This window comes from Mobula hypostoma, chromosome 3 (assembly GCF_963921235.1).
Source record: "Mobula hypostoma chromosome 3, sMobHyp1.1, whole genome shotgun sequence".
NCBI lineage: Eukaryota > Metazoa > Chordata > Chondrichthyes > Myliobatiformes > Myliobatidae > Mobula > Mobula hypostoma.
This window is the reverse complement of record NC_086099.1, coordinates 10,151,911-10,175,734: the sequence shown is the minus strand read 5'-3', so window position 1 is coordinate 10,175,734 and position 23,824 is coordinate 10,151,911. Positions and strand designations below refer to the sequence as shown.

At 44.2% G+C, this 23,824-nt stretch overlaps 1 protein-coding gene across 4 annotated transcripts in view; it reads right to left on the bottom strand.

Moving 5' to 3' along the window:
- c3h18orf54 (chromosome 3 C18orf54 homolog) overlaps positions 1–23,824 on the bottom strand; it is a 63,626-nt gene that overhangs the window by 17,290 nt on the left and 22,512 nt on the right. For all 4 annotated transcript variants that reach the window (XM_063042633.1, XM_063042630.1, XM_063042629.1 and 1 more), the window contains exons 4-6: positions 20,208–20,358; positions 13,568–13,673; positions 6,171–6,305 (exon numbers count right to left, since the gene is read on the bottom strand). In XM_063042633.1, coding sequence (XP_062898703.1) covers positions 6,171–6,305; positions 13,568–13,673; positions 20,208–20,358 — 392 coding nt within the window. The remainder of the gene's footprint in view (positions 1–6,170; positions 6,306–13,567; positions 13,674–20,207; positions 20,359–23,824) is intronic.

Here is a 23,824-nt window from a genome sequence, read left to right as displayed (position 1 = left end):
TAACGGCCAATTAACCTCCTAACTGGAACATCCTTGGACTGTGGGAGAAACCAGAGAACCTGGGGAAAACACATGCATTCCACGAGGAGGACGTAGAAACCCCTTCCTGAAGACGCTGGGAATGAATTCTGAACTCTGACACTGAAAGCGTGTCACGTTAACTGCTACGCTACCATGTGTCCCAATATTGTGCAAATTAAAAAATATATATATTAAAATATATATTTTTCCCCCTGTTGGAGGGGGAGAACCAGCAGCCGGAGCAGTTGAGACAGCTTACAGGGAACTTCGGAGGCCAACAGCGGGGACCCTCTGGGCTCCAGGGTTCAGGTTCCAGTGGTAGCTGGTAGGGTCTTGGGCTGGACCCCTCAAGCTTATGCTACAGCTGTCCACAAAAACCTCCGGGTGAGAGTGACAGGAACAAAAAGGAGTCACGCCGGCTTGGACGTCGTCCAGATTAACGAGGTCCACGCCAATGGTTGGGGAACCGGGACCATCTGGTGAGTAATTGGCTACCAAAACAAACCATAAATGGACGAGACTGAACAACGTGGAATGCTACTTTAAAAGACATACAATCACGATGCACGACAGCAACATCACCGCAGAACCAAGCCAATCAGGAAATATGAGTTCAAACCCCACCCTCAACTCACAGATGCCACGAAGGTAACAGTATCACCTTGTACTCGGGATGTGCACGCTCAAACATCACCTCGGGGCACATCGACGCTGGCTGCTACAATCAGAGAGAAGATCATAGCTAAACTGGTGACTGTCAATCAATGAACTGGGCTCCCAGACTTAGTGAAGAAATTCCATCAGAAAGAATGCTTGAAGCAGCCAATGAAGCACAACTCACAATTGCCGCCTCCAACATAACTGAGGCCAATAACCTGACGTATGCATCGGCGGCAGCAGTTCTAGAAATGCTGGACTACAAAACGAAATACAGTGGAGAGTGCTGTTATAACTCCTCCTGGAGACTATAATTGGAAGCCAAGATGAAAACCACAAGGGCGGAGGTCAGCAGACTAACTTAGCTGCAGAAAGGTGGGAAGACCAAAGACTCATCTTGGCTACAAAAGGAAGTACAGAGCCCTGGAAACTGCGAAGCAACAGTTAACAGCTCTGGCTACCAGACTAAAGAGCTGCACTAAGGACGCAGAGGCCAAGTGAATAAATGCACTCTTCTCCAAAGAAGCAGGAAGTATTCACACAGTTCCAGGAGAACAACATGCCAGTACTTCGACCAACCAAAACACTAACTGAGGAGTAAAAATAATAATAAAGGCATCCGTTAGACTTGCGAGACCATGGATCTGCGCCTGGAAAGTCTTCACTCTCCAGGGCACAGGCCTGGATGAGGCTGTATGGAAGACTGGCAGTTGCCCATGCTGCAAGTCTCCCCTCTCCACGACACCAATGTTGTCCAAGGGAAGGGCATTAGGACCCATACAGCTTGGTCACAGAGCAATGTGTGATTAAGTGCCTTGCTCAAGGACACAACACACGTTGCCTCGGCTGGGGCTCGAACTCACGACCTTCAGGTCGCTAGTCTAATGCCTTAACCACTTGGCCACGTGCCCACACAACTGAGGAGTACCGGAAGAGTATATGGGAGAAAGAAGCGTCATATAACACCAGTGCCCAATTCCTGAAAGACCTACAAGCAAACTTCTGCAATCTCCCGGAGGAAGAACCAGTCACCATCACAGCAGTAGATGTCCAGCAATGGGTAGCAAGTATGAAGAACTGGACATCACCAGGGCCTGACATGATCCACGCCTATAGGCTGAAGAAACTAACATTACATACATGGCTGGCAGCTGAAATGAACTAGCTGCCTGAAGCAGGCTCCCACCCTGACTGGCTAACTTAAGGAAGGACAGTACTCACAGTGAAGGGTCCTCACAAAGGAGCAACACCATCAGACTACCGGCCTATAACCTGCCGCTCAACATCATGGCAGCTCCTATCAGGCATCATAGCCACCAGGCTGAAGGAACATGTGTGTAAATTCCAGAGTCCTGCTCAGAGGTGGATTTGTCATGGAACCAGGCGCTCCAAACACCAACTACTGGCAGACAACGCAGTCATACAAGACTCCAAGATCAGGCAAACCAACCTAAGCACAGCCTGGATCGACTATCAGAAAGCATATGATTCAATGCCCCACACATGGATCTTGAAATGCCTGTCTCTGTACAAGGTCAACAAGACACAAGAACTCAATGGGCCATTGGAATGCAGTGCTGGAAGCTAACTCGAAGGTAACAGCACAAGTGGCCATCGGATGTGAAATATACCAGGGTGAAGCACTATCCCGATCACTGTGCTGAACCCCCTCAGCCAGATCATCTCCAATAGTGGATATGGGTACAGGTTCAAGAGTGGAGTCACCATCAGCCACCTCCTGTACATGGATGACATCAAGCTGTATGCCAGCGATGAAAGAGACATTGACTCACTAATCCACCTGAGAAGGGTGTACAGCAGAGATATTGGGAGACATTGGGATGTCATTTGGACTGGAAAAGTGCTGCCGGATAGAAATGAAAAGGGGAAAACTCATCAAGATTGAAGGAGTTGAGTTACCCGAAGGCCACATACCAGATGTACAGGGCAGCTACAAACACCTGGGGATCCTGCACACACATGGAAGCCATGATGAGGACAAAAGGAAGGATGCAACATCCAAGAGTGAGACTTGTCCTAAAAAGCCAGCTAAATGGGAAGGACAAGATCAGAGCCATCAACACATCCACCCTACCAGTCACAATAGTGTGCAGGCCAAGGAACGAACTGGAAGCTGCTGACACCAAGACCTGGGAACTGCTAACAATACATGGAGGATTCCATCCAAAGTCCAATGCCGAGTAGCTGTACACCCGCTGGAATGAAGGAGGATGGGGACTTGGAAGAGTCAAAGCCACAGTCCTGGAAGAAATGCGAAACATCCATGAGTGTGTCAGGAAGATGGCCCCTAAGGACAACCTGCCAGGAGAATACCTCAGACAGCAAGCAGGGGATATGGCAGTCGGTGAAGCAGAGCCAGAAGGCCATGGCAGGACAAACCACTGCACAGGATGTACCATCGCCAGATATCAGAGGTAGCTGACATTGTGAAGTCCCACCAAAGGCTGGAAATGGCAGGGCTGAGGGGCTGCTCAAGACCAGGCGCTGAGCACAAGAGCAATGGAAGTAGGGGTCTACCACACCAGACAAGACCCAAGATGCAGACTGTGCAAGGAATCCACTGAAACCATTCAGCAGGGTGCAGGATACAGGGAGGGACAGCATACACTGAACGGCAGAACCAAGCTGCAGGAGCTGTGCACAGGAACATCTGTGCTGAGTATGGATTGGGCACTCCCAAGTCCAAATGGGAAATGCCCGAGAAGGCAGTGGAGAATGACAGAGGTGAGATCCTGTGGGACTTCCAAATACTGACTGATCAGCAGGTACTGGGCAACCAACCAGACATAGTAATACTGGACAAGGAACAGAAGAAAGCAAAAGTAATAGATGTGGTAATGACAGTAACATCAGAAAGAGAGAATATGAGAAGCTGGAGAAACACCAGGGCTTGAAAGAACAGAAAGAAACGATGTGGGAGTTTAAAGCCAGAGTAATCCCGGTGGTGAGAGAAGCACTTGGGGCTGTGACGCCTGAACTGGGAGAGTGGCTCCAACAAATCCTGGGAACAACATCTGAGCTCTCGATCTAAAGGAACGCACTACTAGGAACAGCAAGGAATCAGTGCCGAGCCCTCAAGCTGCCAGGCCTCATACACCACCCAGGCCCATCGGTGGTGTAGTGGCATCAGCACCGGGTTTCGAGTTCAATGGTCCTGAGTTCACATCCGGCCGGATCCCAAATTGGGCAGCAGAAGAAAGGCCTGGCAATCTATCTTGCCACGAAACCGTATGGACATCTACACTATTCATAGGGTCACCACTAGTTGATGATACTCAACAATATATATAATTTTTATGTTATATAAAGGTGCCTTGCAGGGAAGGTTTTGGGAGTAAAACCTCCAGAAAGATTCCAGAGCTGGAGTCAGTCCTACATCGAGCTAGATGCTGACTGGCAATGCTTGCGACACCACTGGTGCCGAACTGTATCGGTCTCTGCAGTTCCTTTGGATTCATCAGCTGCATGGAGAGGGAGACCCTGCTACATGAGAAACAACTTGCTCCTTGTAGTGTACTGCCCCAGCTTGTGTATCACAGATAGCTGGGATACAACCCTGACCAAGGGAGGGCCTCAATACATTAAAAAGACAACTCAAGACACCAGTTTGCCCTTAGGAGGACACTCTGTCATTATAAAGCTCAGACACCCATCTCAAAAAGGCAGTAGAACAGAAATGCTGGAAGAAATCAGACAGTCAAGGCAGCAACCGTGGAAAGAGAAAGCAGTCAATGTCTCGGGTCGTGTGTCCTCCACTAGAACTGGGGGAAGAGCAGAGTGCTTATAGTTTTCCGAGCTGGTCAATTACACCCATATGACTAATTAACCGACTAACCCCACACATCTTTGGAATGTGGGAGGAAACTGGGGCGCCCAGAGGAAACTTACAGGGAAAACGCACAAACTCCTTACAGAGAGTGGCGGGAATTGAACCCAGGGGATGACGCTGCAATAGCATCACACTAACCACTACGCTACCGGGCCTCCCTATTCCTTAGTGATTTTTTTTTACCAAAATGCTGCAGGATAAATTTTACTAAATGCTGAACAGTTTAAAGTTGTGTGTCATGCTTTTTGCAATCTGATTTAATGTGTTGTTTCCTTGCAAATGGATTCCGCAGATGTTGGAAATCTTGAGCAACACACATGATGTGTTGGAGGGACTCAGTAAGATAGGCTTTCTGACATGCTGACTTCCTCCAGCACTGAGTGTCTCTGTGCCTCGGTGTTTTTTTCCCCCTTGGAACTGCTGTCTACAATAAATTCAGGCATTGAACTCTGCAGCAACAATACAAATTTAAAAGAAAACATTCCAATTATGGTCTTTTGAAATTTTGTTTCCCTTTAAGTTATCTTGAAGACTTTTCTACAGGGTTATTTTGGTTGTGTTGGATTTTGATGTTTTTAATTTGAGGCTCTTTCGGAAGTCAGGAACAAGGCAAAAAACTTGTTGCTTTATGATCGTTCTTTTAAGCATTAATAATCATTTTATTAAGCATCAATAGAACAAAGAAAATTGAAAACAGTCAGTAACAGGAGCAGAGGCAACTGAGTGAAGGGAGAGGAAAGCAAAAATAAAATGGTGGAGCCTCTTATTTCTATGGATAAGGAAATGGGTGGCAGAGTGGAGATAAATCTCTACCAGAGGAGATGTAAGGCACTCCGTCCCTCCGCGAGCCTGCAGGACACCCTTGGGCAAGGTGGAGCATCTGCTTAGACCCCAGTCAGGGTCACATGAAACCATGGAAGCAGGTGGTGGACTGTCGTATGAGCAGCTGGTGCTCACAAGTCCTGGTTATGCAACCACTGACTCCAGGCAGACAGTCTCCAAAGATTATAGATAATGGCTGGATCACTTGTCTTGTAAAAGCACTGTCCAGAAAGAGCTATGGCAAACCACTTCTGTGGAAAAATTTGCCAAGAACAATCGCGGTCATGGAAAGACCATGATCACCGACATCATATGACACAGCACATTGTTAAAAAAAAAAGCACAGTGTAACAATGATATAAACATACTGTTTAAAATACATAGTCTTTTTATATACATTTATATATACACTGTATGAAATTAATATATATATTATATATATTAATTCATATATATATCATGCTGTAATTTATAGTTTTTTGTATTGCACTGTACTGCTGCAGCAAAAGAACAAATTTCACAACATACACTATGCCAGTGATATTAAACCCGATTCTGATTCTGAATATATTATCACTGACTGTCGTGAAATTTTTATTTTGCAGCATCGGTACACCGCACTACATAATAATAAGAAACTATCATTTATGGTAAGAGATATATACATTATGAAGTATTAATTAAGTAGTGCAAAAAAAGCAAAAATAAGGAAAAAGTATTTTGATTCTCAGTAAATTAATAATAATTTGACAGTTTAAGTAACTTATTTGTAACCATTACAACATGGTTGCTAAAAAGGTTTTCAGTTTACTGGTCTGACCTCCTCACGCTCTTCTGCGTGTTCACTCTCCAGACTCTGCTGCACTGTTTGCAAACTGAACAACATGTGCTTGAGCGCTTCAACTGGCCCATGGTGCTTTCTTCCAGAAACCTCCAGCGAGCCAGGATGATTCCTCTGAAAGTCAAGAAGAACAAGATGTCACTTTGATTAAGTTTCACAAATGAAGTCAGCAGAGGTGGTGGATGAGGGTCCAAGTGCAAGATTTAAGAGGAGTTTGGATAGATACATGGATGGGGCAGGTACAGAAGGCTATGGTTCAGATGTAGGTCAATGGGACGAGATAGATTATCAGATTGGCATAGTCTAGATGGGCTGAAGGGCCTGTTTCTGCACTCTGTGACTCTATGAAGAAGCTAAACTATCTGAATGATATTTCAAAGAATAAATTAGTAATACAGTGGATTGCAGTTAACTGGGGCGGATACTTATTTGGAACAACTCTTAAAGATCAAAAACTGATTGAGAAAATAGCTAGGATTCCCTTTTAAAAACGCAAACATAAGGAAATCTGCAGATGCTGGAATTTCAAGCAACACACATAAAAGTTGCTGGGGAACGCAGCAGGCCAGGCAGCATCTATAGGAAGAGGTACAGTCGATGTTTCAGGCCGAGACCCTTCATCAGGACTAATGTAAGGTCTCGGCCCGAAACATCGACTATACCTCTTCCTATAGATGCTGCTTGGCCTGCAATGTGTTGCTTAGGATTCCCTTTGTTTATCTGGGACATTATGCCACTTAATTGAGGCAGGAGACTGTTCCTGACCAGTTTCTAACTAACGTTGGTCGCATACACTTATGTGGCCATTAGACACTACACTGTGCTTAGTGTCAGCCACGTGCTCTTGTGTTCAAAAAACAGTGAGGTTTGACACTGATAATTGGCGAGAAACAAGCAGTAAGACAATTCAGGACTGTTTTGCTCACTGCAGTTTCAATCTTCCTGGCTTGAAGATGCCAGAAATGGCCAGCAGTGAAAATGGAATATCACTACTTCAACAAGACCCATGAAGAATTTGAAGGTAACAACAATTATTTGAACATTACAATGAAAATGAAGATTTGAGGGATACAGTTGCCAATAGCATTGTATGAAGCAGTCCATTACCTACACCAAGGTGTCTGTGATGATTTTGTTCATTTACAGTCAATCAAAAGAATAAACCAGTGTACACTGCATAAATTTTTCTGGCGATAACTATTAGGAACTAATCCACAGATTTATACTACATAGCATTGGCAATGTTTTAATCTGTTTAATTGGGCCAAAATGCTATTTATATTTGAAGAAAATAAGATCATAATACCATAAGATAGAGGAGTAGAATTAGGCCATTTGGCCTATCAAGTCTGCTCCATTTCATCATGGCCAATTCAAATTTTCCTCAGCCCCAATCTCCTGCCTTTTCCCCGTATCGCTTAATGCCCCAACCAATCAAAAATGTATCAACATCTGCCTTAAATATACATAATGACTTGGCCTCCACAGCTGCCTGTGTCAAAGAATTCTACAGATTCACCACTCTCTGATGAAAGAAACTCCTCATCTCTGCTCTAAATGGACGCCTCTCTATTCCCCTGGTCCTAGACTCTCCCACCATAGGAAACTTCCTCTCCACGTCCACTCTATCCAGGACTTTCACCATTTGATAGGTTTCAAGGAGGTCACTCTCATTCTTCTGAATTCTCGTGAATACAGGCCCAGAGTCATCAAACGCTCTTCAAATGACAAGCCATTCAATGCTGGAATCTTTTTCGTGAACCCTCTCCAGTTTCGGCACATCCTTTCTAAGAAAACAGGCTCAAAACTGCTCTCCCTTCTTGAAGTATGGAATACATTTGCAATTTTCCAGTCTTCCGGAACCATTCCAGCATCTAGTGAATCTTGAAAGATCATTACTAATGCCTCCACAATCTCTTCAGTCATCTCTTTCAGAACCCTGGGGTGTACATCTGGTCCACGAAATTTAACTACCTTCACACCTTTCAGTATCCAAAAGAATTTTCTTTCTAGTCACGGTAACTTTGTACATTTCATGCCCCCGACATCTGCAACTTCCATCATACTGCTGGTGTCTTCTACAGTGAAGACCGATGCAAAATAATTATTCAGTTCATCAGCCATTCCCTTTTCCCCTACCTGTCCAGCATTGTTTTCCAGCATTCCGATATCCACTCTCGCCTCTCTCTTACACTTTATGTATCTGAAGAAACTTTTGGTATCCTCTTTAATATTATTGGTTAGCTTACTTTTGTATTCCATCTTTACCTTCTTAATGACTTTGTACTTGGCTTCTGTTGGTTTTTAAAAGCTTCCGAAATCCTCTACCTTCCCACTAATTTTTATTCTACTATATACGCCCTCTCTTTGGCTTTTATGTTGGCTTGACTTCTCTAGTTAGCCATGGTTCTGTCGTCTTTCCTTTAGAATATTTCTTCCACCTTGGGATGTACATATCCTGTGTCTTCCAAAATTCTAGCTGTTGCTGCTCTGCTATCATCCCTGCCAGTGTTCTTTTCCAATCAATTCTGACCAACTCCTCTCTCATGCCTCTGTAATTCCCTTTACTCCACTGTAATACTGATACATCAGAGGTTCCCTTGCCCTTTTGAAATTTCAGGGTGAATTCGATCACACTATGATCACTTGCCCCTAAGGATTCTTTAACTTATAGGAAAGATGTCAATAAAATTGAGAGAGTACAGAGGAGGTTTACTAAAATGTTGCCTGGGTTTCATCTCCTAAGTTACAGAGAAAGGTTGAACAAGTTAGGTCTTTATTCTTTGGAGTGTAGAAGGTTGAGGGAGGACTTGATAGAGGTATTTAAAATTATGAGGGGGATTGATAGAGTTGACGTGGATAGGCTTTTTCCATTGAGAGTGGGGAAGATTCAAACAAGAGGACATGGGTTGAGAGTTAGAGGACAAAAGTTTAGGGGTGACATGAGGGGGAACTTCTTTACTCAGAGAGTGGTAGCTGTGTGGAACGAGCTTCCAGCAGAAGTGGTTGAGGCAGGTTCGATGTTGTCATTTAAGTTAAATTGGATAGATATTTGGACAGGAAAGGAATGGCGGGTTATGGGCTGAGTGCAGGACGGTGGGACTAGGTGAGAGTAAGAGTTCAACACGGACTAGAAGGGCCGAGATGGCCTGTTTCCGTGCTGTAAATTTCCGTGTGGATATGGTGGAGGATTACGAATACCTGCGGATACAAATTGACAATAAACTGGAGTGATCAAAGAACACTGAGTCTGTCTACAAGAAGGGTCAGAGCCATCTCTATTTCTTGAGGAGACTGAGGTCCTTTAACATCTGCCGGACGATGCTGAGGATGTTCTATGAGTCTGTGGTGGCCAGTGCTATCATGTTTGCTGTTGTGTGCTGGGGCAGCAGGCTGAGGGTAGCAGACACCAACAGAATCAGCAAACTCATTCGTAAGGCCAGTGATGTTGTGGGGATGGAACTGGACTCTCTGACGGTGGTGTCTGAAAAGAGGATGGTGTCCAAGTTGCATGCCATCTTGGACAATGTCTCCCATCCACTACATAATGTACTGGTTGGGCACAGGAGTACATTCAGCCAGAGACTCATTCCACCGAGATGCAACACATAGAAACATAGAAAGTAGGTGCAGGAGTAGGTCATTCGGCCCTTCGAGCCTGCACCGCCATTCAGTATGATCATGGCTGATCATGCAACTCAGACCCCTGTACCAGCCTTCAAAACTCAGAACCCTGTACCAGCCTTCCCTCCATACCCCCTGATCCCTTTAGCCACAAGGGCCATATCTAACTCCCTCTTAAATATAGCCAATGAACTGGCCTCAACTGTTTCCTGTGGCAGAGAATTCCACAGATTTACCACTCTCTGTGTGAAGAAGTTTTCCTAATCTCGGTCCTAAAAGGCTTCCCCTTTATCCTCAAACTGTGACCCCTCGTTCTGGACTTCCCCAACATCGGGAACAATCTTCCTGCATCTAGCCTGTCCAATCCCTTTAGGATTTTATACGTTTCAATCAGATAAACACAGAGCATCATGGGAAGTCATTCCTGCCTGTGGCCATCAAACTTTACAACTCCTCCCTTGGAGGGTCAGACACAAATAGGCTGGTCCTGGACTTATTTCCTGGCATAATTTACATATTACTATTTAACTATTTATGGTTTTATTACCATTTATTATTGTAGTACTGCAATGAAAACCAATTTCCTCCGGGATCAATAAAGTATGACTATGACTATGACTATGTAATTGTTATATGGTTATATGGTCTCAAATCAATTCCCAATCCGGAATAGCTGATTTCCCAGAAGGCTCAACCACAAGCTGCTCTAAAAAGCCATCTCATATGTACTCTGGAAAGTCTTCTTCCTGGAATTCAGTACTAACCTGATTTTCCCAATCTACCTGCGTATTGAAATCCCTGTGACTATTGTAACATTGCTCTTTTGGCATGCATTCTCTACCTCCTGTTTTAATTTGTAGACTACAGTTTGGGGTCTGTGTACAACTCTCATCAGGGTCTTTTTACCTATGCAATTCCTTAGCTCTATCCACAAAGAATCAACACATTCTGACCCTATGCCATCTCTTTCTAATGACTTGATTTCATTTTTTATCAACAGAGCAACACCGACCTCTCGGCCTTTCTGCATTGTCCTTTCGCCACAATGTGTATTGTTGGACATTCAGCTCCCAGCTGTAATCTTCTTTCAGCCATGATTCCTGATGCCTACTTCAACTTCACCATGCCTGCCAACCTACAACAGTGCTACAAGTACATCTACCTTATTCCGAATATTGTACACATTTAAATAACACCTTGAGTCCAGTATTAGCCCTTTTCAATTTTGTTTGCCTTTTATGTTGTAACATCCTGTTGACTGCAATTTTGCCCCTATCAGCAGCCTCTCTTCACGACACATTCTCTCTGTTTGTAAACCAAGTACCTCATCTTCAGGTCTACCATCTGCCTCTCCTACGATACTTCTTGTATTGAAATATATGCAGCTCAGGACACTGGACGCACCATGCTTAACCTTTCAATTCCTAACTTCGAGATCTTACCAACATCTGCCTCCACGACCTCTCCACTAACTCCTCTGGTTCCCATTCCCCTACAACTCTAGTTTAAACCTAACCATGCAACATTAACAAGTCTTCCCGCTAAGATATTATTCCCACTCCAGTTCAGGTGCAAACCATCCTAGGAAAAGTAGGACCTCTACAGAAGGAAGAGAGCCCAATAATCCTAAAATCCTATGCCCTCCCTCCCACACCAACTCCTTAGCCACACATTAAACTGTATAATCTTCCTCGTTCTGGCCTCACTAGCACATGACACGGGTAGCAATCCCGAGATCAGAACCCTAGAGGTCCTACCCTTTAACTTAGCACTTAACTCCCTTTAACTTAGCATTTAACTTAGAACCTTGATACTCGTCCTACCCATGTCATTGGTACCTATGTGGGCCATGACTTCTGGCTGTTCACCCTCGCACTTAAGAACGCTGAGGACGTGATCCGAAATATCCCGTACCCTGGCACCCAGGAGGCAACATACCATTTGGGAATCTCATTCTTGCCCACAGAACCTCCAGTCCGTTCACCTAACGAATCCCCTGTCACCACCACGTGCCTCTTCTCCTCCCTTCTGTTCTGAGTCACAGATTCAGACTCAGTGCCAGAGACCCAAACACTGTGACTTTCCTCTGATAGGTCAACCCCTCTAACAGTATCCAAAGTGATATACCTGTTGTTGAAGGGGATGGCCACAGGGTAACTCTGCATTGGCTCCTTAATCCCTTTCTCCTTCATGACTGTCACAGTTTCTTGAGTCCTGCATCTTGGGTGTAACTACTTCTCTATATGTCTTATCTATCACCCCTTCAGCCTCCCGAATGATCCGGAGTTCATCTGGTTCCAGCTCCAACTCCTTAACGCAGATTGTTAGAAGCTGTAGCTGGATGCATTTCTCGCAGTTGTAGTCATCAGGGACACTGGAGGTCTCCCTGCCTTCCCACATCCCGCAAGAGGAGCATTTGACTATCTTGGCCGGCATCTCTACTGTCCTAGCTAAGCAGATATAAAGAAGGGAAGGGAAAAAAACTTCAATCTAGAGTTTCGCTTTTGCTTTCTCTGTCTGCAGCCTCCCTTCGCTGAAGCTTCGAAGAGCTAAAGCCTCGAGATGACCACTTGACTCTGACTCTGTCCTAGATCCCAGCTTCAAAAATGTTCATGCTTTTCCCTTCACCCTGAGGAGTTCAAAAACTTAACTTTGCATCGCCTCACTTTAAAACTTCCAACAACCCTTCTTCAGCAGCCCTGCTGCCTTCTCTGATCAGCCAGGGTGCTGTCCAATATGAAAGCTGTCTTGCTTTCCAGTGTCCTTGAGTGAAAGTTACCTGCAACTATTTGTCTGACTGGCTGTAACTGCAAAGAGCTGAAGAAATGGGAATTTGTCTGTGTGAATAGCCTCACAGCTAGTGTGGATTGCTTCACTATCCAGGATTTTCACAGATCTCGCTTTGTTTGAACAAGATCATGGGAAAATAAATGACCAATTGCTTTAACAGAACATAGAATACCGCAGCACTGTACAGGCCCTTTGGCCTCTGAGCCACTCCACCTCAGGAACCCCACAACCCCCATTCACCCTAACCTAATCATGGGACAATTTCCAATCAGCAATTAAATTACAGTTCTTAAGACTGTGGACAATCTGCTCAAAAATCAATCTAACTCTTCCCTCTCAAAGAACTCTCCATTTTTCTTTCATCCATGTGTCTATCTAAGAACTTCTTAGATGCCCTTAATGTATCTGCCTCTACCACCACCCATGGGAGGGAATTCCGCGCACCCGCTACTCTGTGTCTGGCTATACACTCATCTATGCCTCTCATCATTTTACACAGCTCTATCGTCACCTCTCACCCTGCTTCGCACTAAAGAGAAAAGCCCTAGCTCACTCCACCAATCTTTGTAAGGCCTACTCTCTAGTCCAGGCAGCAATCTGATAGAATTTCTCTGCACCCTCTCTAAAGTTTCCACATCCTTCCTCCAAGGGACCAAAACTGAAAATAATATTCCATGTGTGGTCTACACAGGGTTTTATAGAGCTGTAACATTACCTTGTGGCTCATGAATCCAATCCCCTGACTAACGAAGGCCAACACACCATATGCCTTCTCAACAACCCTATCAACTTCTGAAAACCTAGAGATTGGAATGAAGACAAATCTGAAAGGTATTCTTCGCCCCAGAAACAACACATTTTATTACAACCTTCACTGTATTCGTATATAACAGATGAGACAACTGATTTGGAGCATTTTAACCAGACTCACTTTCACCTATTGACCATTCACCCACACTGACCTGATGGCTAGTCGTCAGGTAGTCACTTCCACCGTCATCGGCCTGAGCAAAATTAGAAGCTTCAAAACAATCTTCTCCACTGTTGCCTACGGGCACTGGGGATTTACTGAATAAACAATAGGAAAAAAACATTACTAAAAAATTAATAGCAAATGTAATAACTTTCACCACTGAATTTAATATTTCAGACATCTCAGGTCACCAAAGACACCAAAGGACTTTTTATTTCCAAGATGGCACTGACCTGCAGTCTTTACTAAAGTGGCAACACAGACTATGTAGTTTTTATTTAGTTATTGAGATACAGAGTGGAACAGGCTCTTCTGGACCTTCGAGCTGTTCTGCCCAGTAACTCTCAACTTAACCCTGGCCTAATCACAGGACAATTTACAATGACCAATTAACCTACTAACCGGTATGTCTTTGGACTGTGGGAAGAAACCAGTGCACCTGGAGGAAATCCACATGGTCACTGGGATAACATACAATCTCCTTATTAGTCAGCAGAAATTGAACCCAGGTTACAGGTACTGTGAAGTGTTGTGCTAACAACTATACTACCATGCCGCCTCCATAGGGATGGTTTTGGGGACAGAAAGTAGTGTAAGGGGGTCAGGTTAGGGATGTGGGGGAATTAAAAGAATAGGCAGTCTAAGTCTCTGCTTCATGTCTGAAGGCCAGCGGTGAGGTTGTTGTTGGCTGTCAGGCCTGCAGACTAGTGAGGAGATTTGGCGTCCCGTCATCGGCAAGACCAGAGTTCGAAGCCTAGAGTTCAGTCCCTTAACTGTCATCATCTGTGAGCCCTGGTTCGATGCCAAAGAGCAAAGTCCAAAAGTTGGCTAGATAGAGGTATACAGGATGATAAGAGGCATAGATTGAGTGGATAGACTTTTCCCCCCGAGCAGAAATAGCTAATATTTAAGGTATCAGAATAAAGGATAGGGGGATGTCAGTCAGTGTTTGCTTCCCACTCCCACACAGAGTGGTGTGTGGAACGCCCTACTGGGCTGGAGGTGCTGGCAGATACATTCAACCCATTTAGCACATGATTAGCACATGGACGACAGAGAAAAGGGCTATGCAGGAGAGAAGCATCAGATTGATCTGCATTACTTAAAAGGCCAGCACAACGTCATGAGCCGAGCGGTCTATACTGTTCTACATTCCATATCTGACTGTATAAACAATCAACACTTCAGGCAAGACCCGTCATCGGGATTCATCGAGTCTCTCATCTGTTTCTTGATTTCCACAGATGCTGCCTGACCTGCTGAGCTCCTCTAGCATTTTGTGTGTGTTATTCAGCATTTCCAGCATCTGCAGAATTTCTTGTTCAGGTTTGAATACCTCCCTTTTCTCCCATCCTCAAATATGTTCCTTCCTAAGTGCATCACAGACACAGTGAGTAATAACTCAGCGGAGGCTGAGAGGGGTCAAAATCTCGGGTTGAGATCTCAGAGAGGGGAGCACAGGTATATAGAGCTGATGGGGAGAAGTAAGGCAGCAGTTGGCTGAGATAAGTGGAAGCAGGTAAGGAAGAGAACGAGAGATGGGCAAGCAGGAGAGAAGGATAGGAGAGTTATCAGATATAGTGTGTGGGTGGAGCAGATGGGGAAGGGGAATGAAACTGCAAAGGGGACTGGCATGGAGAAAATTTTGTGTGTGCGCGCGCGCATGCACGTGCGAAAACCTGGTTAGATCACGAGAGGAAGGAACACAGGGGATGTGGGTAACCGGAAGTTGGATAATTCCATGTCCTTACCACTGGGAATAAAGTACCTGGATGGAATATAAGATGTTCTTCGCGTTGGTGATTGGCCTCACCCTGGCAGTGGAGAAGGCAGAAGACTGATAGGTCAGCTTAGAAAAGGGTGGTGAGTGTAATGCCTTACAGTACTAACATCGGGGCTCAATTCTCGCCACTGTCTGGTCTTCCAGTGTCAACACGGGAACCCTGGGTGACTCAAACGTCTCTGGGTGCTCCAGTTTCCTCCAACCTTCCAAAGATATATGAGTTAAGCTTAGTGAGTTGGCACTGAAAGTATGGAGATATTTGTGGTCTGCCTCTCAGCACGTAATCAAACGATGTTGGTTACGATCATCAATGACTCAATTCTCTGTATGTCTCAATGTTTTGATGCCCACGTGACAAATAAAGCTAATCTTTATCTTTGAGGTTGGTGTGGGAATGGGTGACGGAGTTGAAAAGGCATTTTTTTTGAAAAGGCAGAAGTTTCAGGATGGCCATTTCAGTCAAAGCACAGGTGAGTGGGAATTTTTGCTCGCTCTAACATGCATGCAAGTGCCATTACAAAGAAAGCATGACAGTACCTCTATTTTCGTAGAAGTTTGCATAAATTTGGCATGCCATCTAAAACTTTTACAAACTTCTAATATACAGTAGAGAGTATATTGCCTGCTATGGAGACACCAATGCCCTTGAATAGAAAAGTCTTCAAAAAGTAGAGGATACAGTCCAGTCCATTATGGGCAAAACCCTCCTAACCATTGAGCACATCTACATGGAGAGTTATCGCAGGAAAGGAGCATTGATCATCAAGAATCCCCACCACCAAGGTCATCCTCTCTTCTCGCTGCTGCCATTAGGAAGATGGTACAGGAGCCTCAGTACCCACACCACCAGGGTCAGGAGCAGTTATTCCTCTCAACCATTAGGCTCCTGACCAAAGGGGGCAAATTTCAGTCAACTTCACTCACCCCAATATTGAACTGTTCCAACAACCTATGGACCCTTCATCACTCTAACATACCTCAGCAAAATTGGCAAAGGAGTCAGTCAGGATGGTTCACTAGATGATCATGTAAAAACAATTTATCAGCCTTTGAAAGCTCATGAATTCTACTGGAGCATCTTTAATAAAAACAATCCTTTCCATCCATTCAGCAGAGGAAAGGACATTTCAATATGAATATAGATTTAGAACACAATACTTCAGTCGTTCTGGAAGTTTCAAACGATTTCAGTCAACAAACACATTTCTCATCAGCAGATGGCTCTGCTGTACTGCACACCATATTTTCAAAGGCTTCAGTACAAGAGAAATTGTGGTGTTGGGAGTTTTTACGCTTCAGTTAGCTTAGAATTTTTAAGAAATAGTCCAATAGATAGCAATATGAAAGAATATCAAAACATACAGTAGTTTCAGGAAATCACTGCTCACTTCATCTTGTATTCCAAATGTTCATGAATAAACCAGTGTAACACAGAATGGCTAATATCATGATAGTTAATATTTGGAAAGTGAGAAAATATCCACTTCAACAGGAAAATTTTTTAAAAGCATAATATAAAAGCAGAAGACGGCCAAGCTCTGCCATGCAGAGTGATCTGACTAGTACGCAAATCAACATGCTAACAGAATGACAGGGAACTTTTACTTTATACAGCCTGGACCAGGCCCTACTGGCCAACCCAGCAACCTACCTATTTAACCCTAGGAATATTTACAATGGCCAATTAACCTACTAACCAGTATGGCTTTAGAATATGGGAGGAAAATGGAGCCCCCGGAGGAAACACACACATTTACGGGAAGAATGTACAAATTTCATACAGAGGACACCGGCACTGAACTCCCAGCTCCAATGCACTGAGCTGTAATAGCAGCGCGCTAACCAGCGTGTTACCATGGCACCCTACGCCACAGTATTGAAAACAAGTTCAACATTCAAAGTACATTATCAAAGTATGTATAAATTATAGGACCTTGAGATTTGCTTGCTTACAGGTAGCCACAAAGCAAGAAACCCAAAAGAACCCAATTAAAAGGAAGAAAATAAAAGACCAACACCCAATGCCCAAGTGAAACGGGAAAAAAAAACAAAAATCATGCAAACAATTGAAGCCAACAAACAAACAACATTCCAAACCAAACTGAGTCCTCAGATCCAAACCCTGAAGTAGGCCCAAAGCCTTGCTTATTGGATCAACGAAGAGCACAACAGCCAAGGCAGTTTACATGGCCTCAGGGCCATCGCAGAGAATGAACGAAATCAGCTCTCGTCCCAACCGACACCCTGTCTTTTCAGTCTGTCTGAGCCAGTGTTTAAATTGACCAAACAACGGAACAGCGAAAGGCTCCAGGGGACTGGAGAGAGGAGTGAACATTGTGGACAGCAAGCAAAATCGGCTCTCACCTCCAATCTGGGGCAGTATTTAAATTGTCTAAACAGCAGATCATACCTCGCACTAAGAGCCGGCTGCTACAATTTGCTCTGGGCCCAGATCTCGCCACCTAGCCTGAAGCCACACTCAAGCTCTCAAAGTCAGTTCAGCACAGAAAGTGACCCAACCTCGCACCCAGTCCAATTGAGCATTGGAACTCCTTTGTCCCAGTCCCAACCTTTCCTCTTGGCAGCCAGAGCAATCCAACCTCGCACCTGAGTCAGTTGTATGGGCAACAAATCCGCTCTGTGCCAACTTCTCCTCTCCAAATGGCTCACTCCATTTGAATCAGTTCTGCAACACACCATCTCGGCTCATCCTCCAAACTCGCCTAGCCACCGCTCGCCATCTCGCATTTTGCGGTACAGGTTTCCCCTGCCATCCGAAGGTAAAGCGTTCCTATGAAATGGTTCGTAAGCCGAAATGTCGTAAAGCGAAGAAGCAATTACCATTTATTTATATAGGAAAATTTTTTGAGCATTCGCAGACCCAAAAATAACCTACCAAATCATGCCAAATAACAATAAAACCTAAAATAACAGTAAGACATAGTAAAAGCAGGAATGATATGATAAGTACACAAAGTAAAAATACTTTTCCACAATCCTTACTGCACTGCTCTCCGTAGCGAAAATCTCACGCAAGCGCTGTTGGCAAAAACACTCTCTCCAGTAACCTTTAAGCTAAGAAGCTGCCAAATCATACCAAATAACATGTAAAAATACACAGCCGATATACAGTAGAAATAATGTATGTACAGTGTAGTATCACTTACTAGAATCGGGAAGACAGCGCAGAGCACACGGATGATGGTGTGTTAGACTGAGTCGCTGCAGGTTGGCCGGTGCAATGGCCCCCACCCTCCAGGCCGCCGACCGATACATTGCCGCGAGGCACGCAGGGGTCCAGCGGTAGCCGGGAGGCATCCAGCACATCTTTAAGAAAAAAGCCGAAATAAACATGCTAATTAATTAGGTGCTGCCCCACACGTAATTGTCAGCCCCGGTCCGTGCTGATTGCATCGCCTTTGATCTGGGCCGACATTTACGTGTGGGGCGGCACCTAATTAATTAGCATGTTTATTTCGGCATTTTTCTTAAAGATGTGCTGTGTGCCTCCCAGCTACTGCTGCATTCTCCGCGAATCGGTACAGTATCTGTCCGCGGCCTGGGAGTTGGGGTGGTAGGACACCGGGGTGTTATCTCATCCTCTGTTTCCATTAGAGCAGGCAGCTGATCATCTCCTATGACTGCCCACTTCGATGTCGAAGGTCGAGGTTCATTGTCTGCTATGGCTGATGTGGAAGGCTTGCTTGACTGCTGAGCCTCGCACATTTTTCTATCATACAGTTCTTTGTAAGCACTCAAACCATCCTGCAAATATCCCCTAAACCGACGTACCCTTTCAAAATTAAAGTCGTACTTTATCATTGCAGCGAAAATCTCACGTAGTTGTTTCACTTTTGCTACTGCTTTTGGTTTCGATTGTTATCCTTTCCTCTTCCAATTGCATCAGCTCTTCGTCTATCAGTTCTTGGTCATGGGATATCAAAACCTATTCAACATCATCTTCGTCAGCTCCCACAAGCCAAACTCACTTAGTCCTTACTTGGTTCACCACGATCGAAACGCTTAATTATGTCTAGTTTTACGCTGTGTAACACCCTTATGAGTTCTTTTAGGCTTTTCCGACACCATAGAACTCATCTTGCAAATGGCTGCTCACAGGCACGTGTTAAAGCAATGCCGTTCCGAATCCGGGGGAGAGCGGCTGCTCGGGGCGCGCGCTGCCTTTTATCATGTGCTGAATTTTTTATCGCATGCTGCTTTTTTCTGTAACAGTGAAAACACCTTCTGAAAGCGAAAACAGGGTACTAATGTAGGTCTTTCGTAACAGTGATGTTTCGTAAAGTGAACGTTCGAAAAGCAGGGGACACCTGTAATAATTTAATACAATTTACCTCAGAAAAGGTGCTTTTAGTCAAAATTCTTGCCTAACTACCAGAATAAGGTAGTGACAAACAGATTCTTGATAAACAAAGAGGTGAATAGGTAGGAACCTGGAGATGACATTATGATCAAATCAAAGTTGGTATTACTAAATGGAGGAGGTTGGTCAAGAGGTCCAGTGACTTGCCCATGTTCCCAGTTGATATGCTCCAATATGTTCACACATGTACTTGAGTGTTTATGTTTGGGTGTTGTTTCCAAGCCAATCATCCTTAGGTGGCTGTGGGAGGAAACCTGAGCACCCAGCGGAAGCCCACGCGATTACAGGGAGAACAAACAAAAACTCCTTACAGACAGCAGCAGGAATTGAACCCAGGTCACTGGTACTTGTAAAGCGCTGTGCTGACCACTACGCTAATGTGCCATTTTGTGAGTGTTGCTCTGGACTTCCAGTATCTGCAGAATCTCATGTGTTTGAGAAAAGAGGAAGCTGCGTTCAACTTACAAGGTAACAGGTGGGTTGTCCCAAGATCGATCAGCATCCAGGATCTCTTCAGTCCCGGGACTGCAGTGATTCGGCCGGAAACTGGACACATGCTGAGAAAGTGCTTCAAGAACATGTTCGGCCTTCTGGATGAGTAGATCAATGTGGTCCTCTAAAGAGCACAGAAGAGGAGGACGAAGAGATTCTTTGATGAGACAAAATATGGTCACACTCAAAACAATTACTTGCACATTGAGTTTTATAATGTTGCTTTTATATTTATAGTTATTGTGCTTTTTTTTATTGTGCTCTTGATGCTTATTGTGGTTTTTATGCTACATTGGATCCACAGTAACAATCATTTTGTTCTCCTTTACCCTCGTGCACTAAAGAATAACAATAAATGGGAGAGTCTAAGACCAGAGGACACAGCCTCAGAATAGAGGAGTATCCTTTTAGAACGGACATGACGAGGAATTTCTTTAACCAGAGTGGCAATTCTGTGGAATTCATTGTCACAAGCGGCTGTGGAGTCGTTGGATATATTTAAGGTAGGGGTTAATAAATTCTTGATTAGTCAGGGCATGAAGGGATACAGGGGGAAGGCAGGAGATTGGGGCTGAGAGGGAAAATGGATCACCCACGATGCAATGGTGGAGCAGACTCGATGGGCCAAATGGCCTAATTCTGTTCCTATATCTTATGGTCTAAACAATCTTGACTAATTCACTACAGCACTATTCCAATCCCAGCAGACAAGGCAGACACATCACTTTTGTAAACATCATGTGGCACAATGGCATAGTGGTTAGCACAATGGTTTACAGTACCAGCAACCCAGGTTCAATTCCCACCACTTATTGTGCTTTTGTTTTTTTATGACTGCATAGGTTTCCTCCGGGTGCTCTAGTTTCCTCCCACAGTCCAAAGATTGTGGTTGCTTGGTTAATTGATCATTGTAAATTTTCCTGTGATCGGAGGTTGCTGTATCGCAATAAATAAATAATGGTTAATTTGCCTTTTGTTGTGAATGCTGCTTACGTAATGTTAGAGCGAGTTTTTGGGTAGATGATTCATTTACACTTAAGTGACTCTGGCCACCGGTCTTCTGTTTGACAAAGTACTGTGGATTGAGTTCACGACAATGCATTTCCTAAAAGCTGTGAATATCGGGATACTAGCCGGACGCTGCGGATGGAAGTGTGAAGTTTACAGGTAGTTTCGAAGACAGTATTATCTATACTTTATATTAATTATCCTCTATGTTAGCGTGTAAAATACCAAATAAATGTATTGTGGATTTGACTTGCACTCCTAAAGGCTGTGAGTACCAACCCAGACATGTTGGTATCAGGAGGGAAGGATGAAGTCAGAAGGTGTGATGTTTTCTATGTAGCTTCAAAGGGAAGCATTGTCCATGCATTGTCTATAACTTTGTAAACAGGAATTGCCCTTTGTGTTTAGCATATAAATATCGAGCCCACACTGGGCTAGCAGACCTTTCTACTGAAAGCATCTCCGTCCGTACGATGCCTACTCTACCTTGTTGTGTCGAATAAAGAAGCTGCTTTGTATCTACCAGTGACTCTGTCTCTCCGGTGATTTTATCCACGCTACAACACCTAACGCTATGTGCTTGTGATGCATTTGATTTTTTAACTACTTACTTAATTTGATTTTTATATATTTCATATTATAATTTATAGCATTTTTATGTATTGCGCTGTACTACTGCTGCAAACCAAATTTCAGAACATTATGTCTGTATTGATTCTGATTATTAAAGTACACATTCCAGCATCACTTTCTGAACAGAGGAAATCTAGCCAATGGTTTTTATCTTTCCCAAGTTTTTCCAGAACAATTGCAGTGCCTCAGCTGAATGCACTTGGAAATCCAACAATTCAGCACAGACCTGCAACTTCCTGATTTAAAATTAATCTAATATCATTCATTATTAAACCTGTCGATTTTGAACATTGAGCATTACAGCACAGTACAGGTCCTGTGGCCCAAGATGTGGTGCCGACTTTTTAATCTATTCCAAGGTAAATCTAATCTCCCACATAACCCTTCATTGTTACGCCATCCATGTGCTTACCTAAGAGTTTCTTATATTGTCCCTACTTCTACCACCACCCCTGGCAGGGCGATCCACACACTCAACACTCTGGGTAATAGACCTACTCCTGACAACACCCGCCACCCATATTTCCTCCAATCACCATAAAATTATGCTCCCTTGTACAGCTTGACTTCCACAAATCCAGAATGTTTGGGGGGGTGGGGGGGGGGAGAGAGGAAAAAGTCTCCGGCTCTCCACTCTATCTAAGCCTCTTATCATTTGGACACCTCCGTCAAATCACCTCTCATCCCCCTTCATTCCTAGCTCGTTCAAGCTGTCCTCGTAAGACATGCTCTCTAATCCAGGCAGCATCCTGGTAAGTTTCCTCTGCACCCTCTGTAATGCTCCCACATCCTTCCTATAAAGAAGCGACTGCAACAGAACACAATATTCCAAGTGTGGTCTAACCAGGGTTTTATAGAGCTCCTATGGATGTCAACTTTCTGCAGTCAAATAAAGTTGACAAATGCTTTTTAAAGTTTTAGTGAAATTTCTAACCCTGATAAAAAGAAAGACTGACAAGTGCTCATTTTAATATCTTCAGGTGACAAGTTACATATTCAAGCTACAGGCTTTTTGCTTTATTAGTAACTGTAGAACTTTGATGGAATAAACACAAGGTATCACAGTTGGTGTGAATGCAGCATAAATTTATAGTTAGAGGCATTTCACTTTAGATCTTAACACATATTTGCCACTACAAAGAAGGCATGGCAGCATCTTTATTTTCTTAGAAGTTTGCAGATTCACCATGTTATACAAAACTTTGACAAACCTCTATCAATGCACAGTGGAGAGTATATTGACTGTTTGCGTCACAGCCTGGTATGGAAACACGAATGACTAGGAAATGAAAACCCTACAAAATGTCATGGATCCACCATGGGAAAAGCCCTTCCCATCATTGAGCACACTCACTGTCTCAAGAAAGCAGCATCCAACATCAACGATCCCCACCACCCAGGTCATGTTCCCTTCACACTGCTGCCGTCAGGAAAGAGGTACAGGAGCCTCTGGCCCCATACCACCAGGTTCAGGAACAGTTATCACCCCTCAACCATCAGGCCCCTGAACCAGCATGGATAACTTCACTCACCACAACACTGAACTGACTCCACAACCTGGACTCACTTCGCATTACTTCTTCAGCACTGCCTACCCCTCCACCCATCTTCATATCATCCGCAAGCTCTGCCACAAAGCCATCAATTTCATTATCTAAATCAATGACAAACAATGTGAAAAGTAGTGGTCCCAATACTGATCCCCGAGGAACACCACTAGTCACTGGCAGCCAACTAGAAAAGGCTCCCTTTTTTCCCCACTCGCTGCCTCCTGCCTGTCAGCTATTCCTCTATCCGTGCCAGTATCTTTCCTGTAACACCATAGGATTTTACCTTGTTATACAGACTCATATGCCTTCTGAAAATCCAAGTAAATGACATCCACTGCGTCGACTTTGTCCACTCTGCTTGTTACTTTCTCAAAGAACTCCAACAGATTTGTCAGGGAA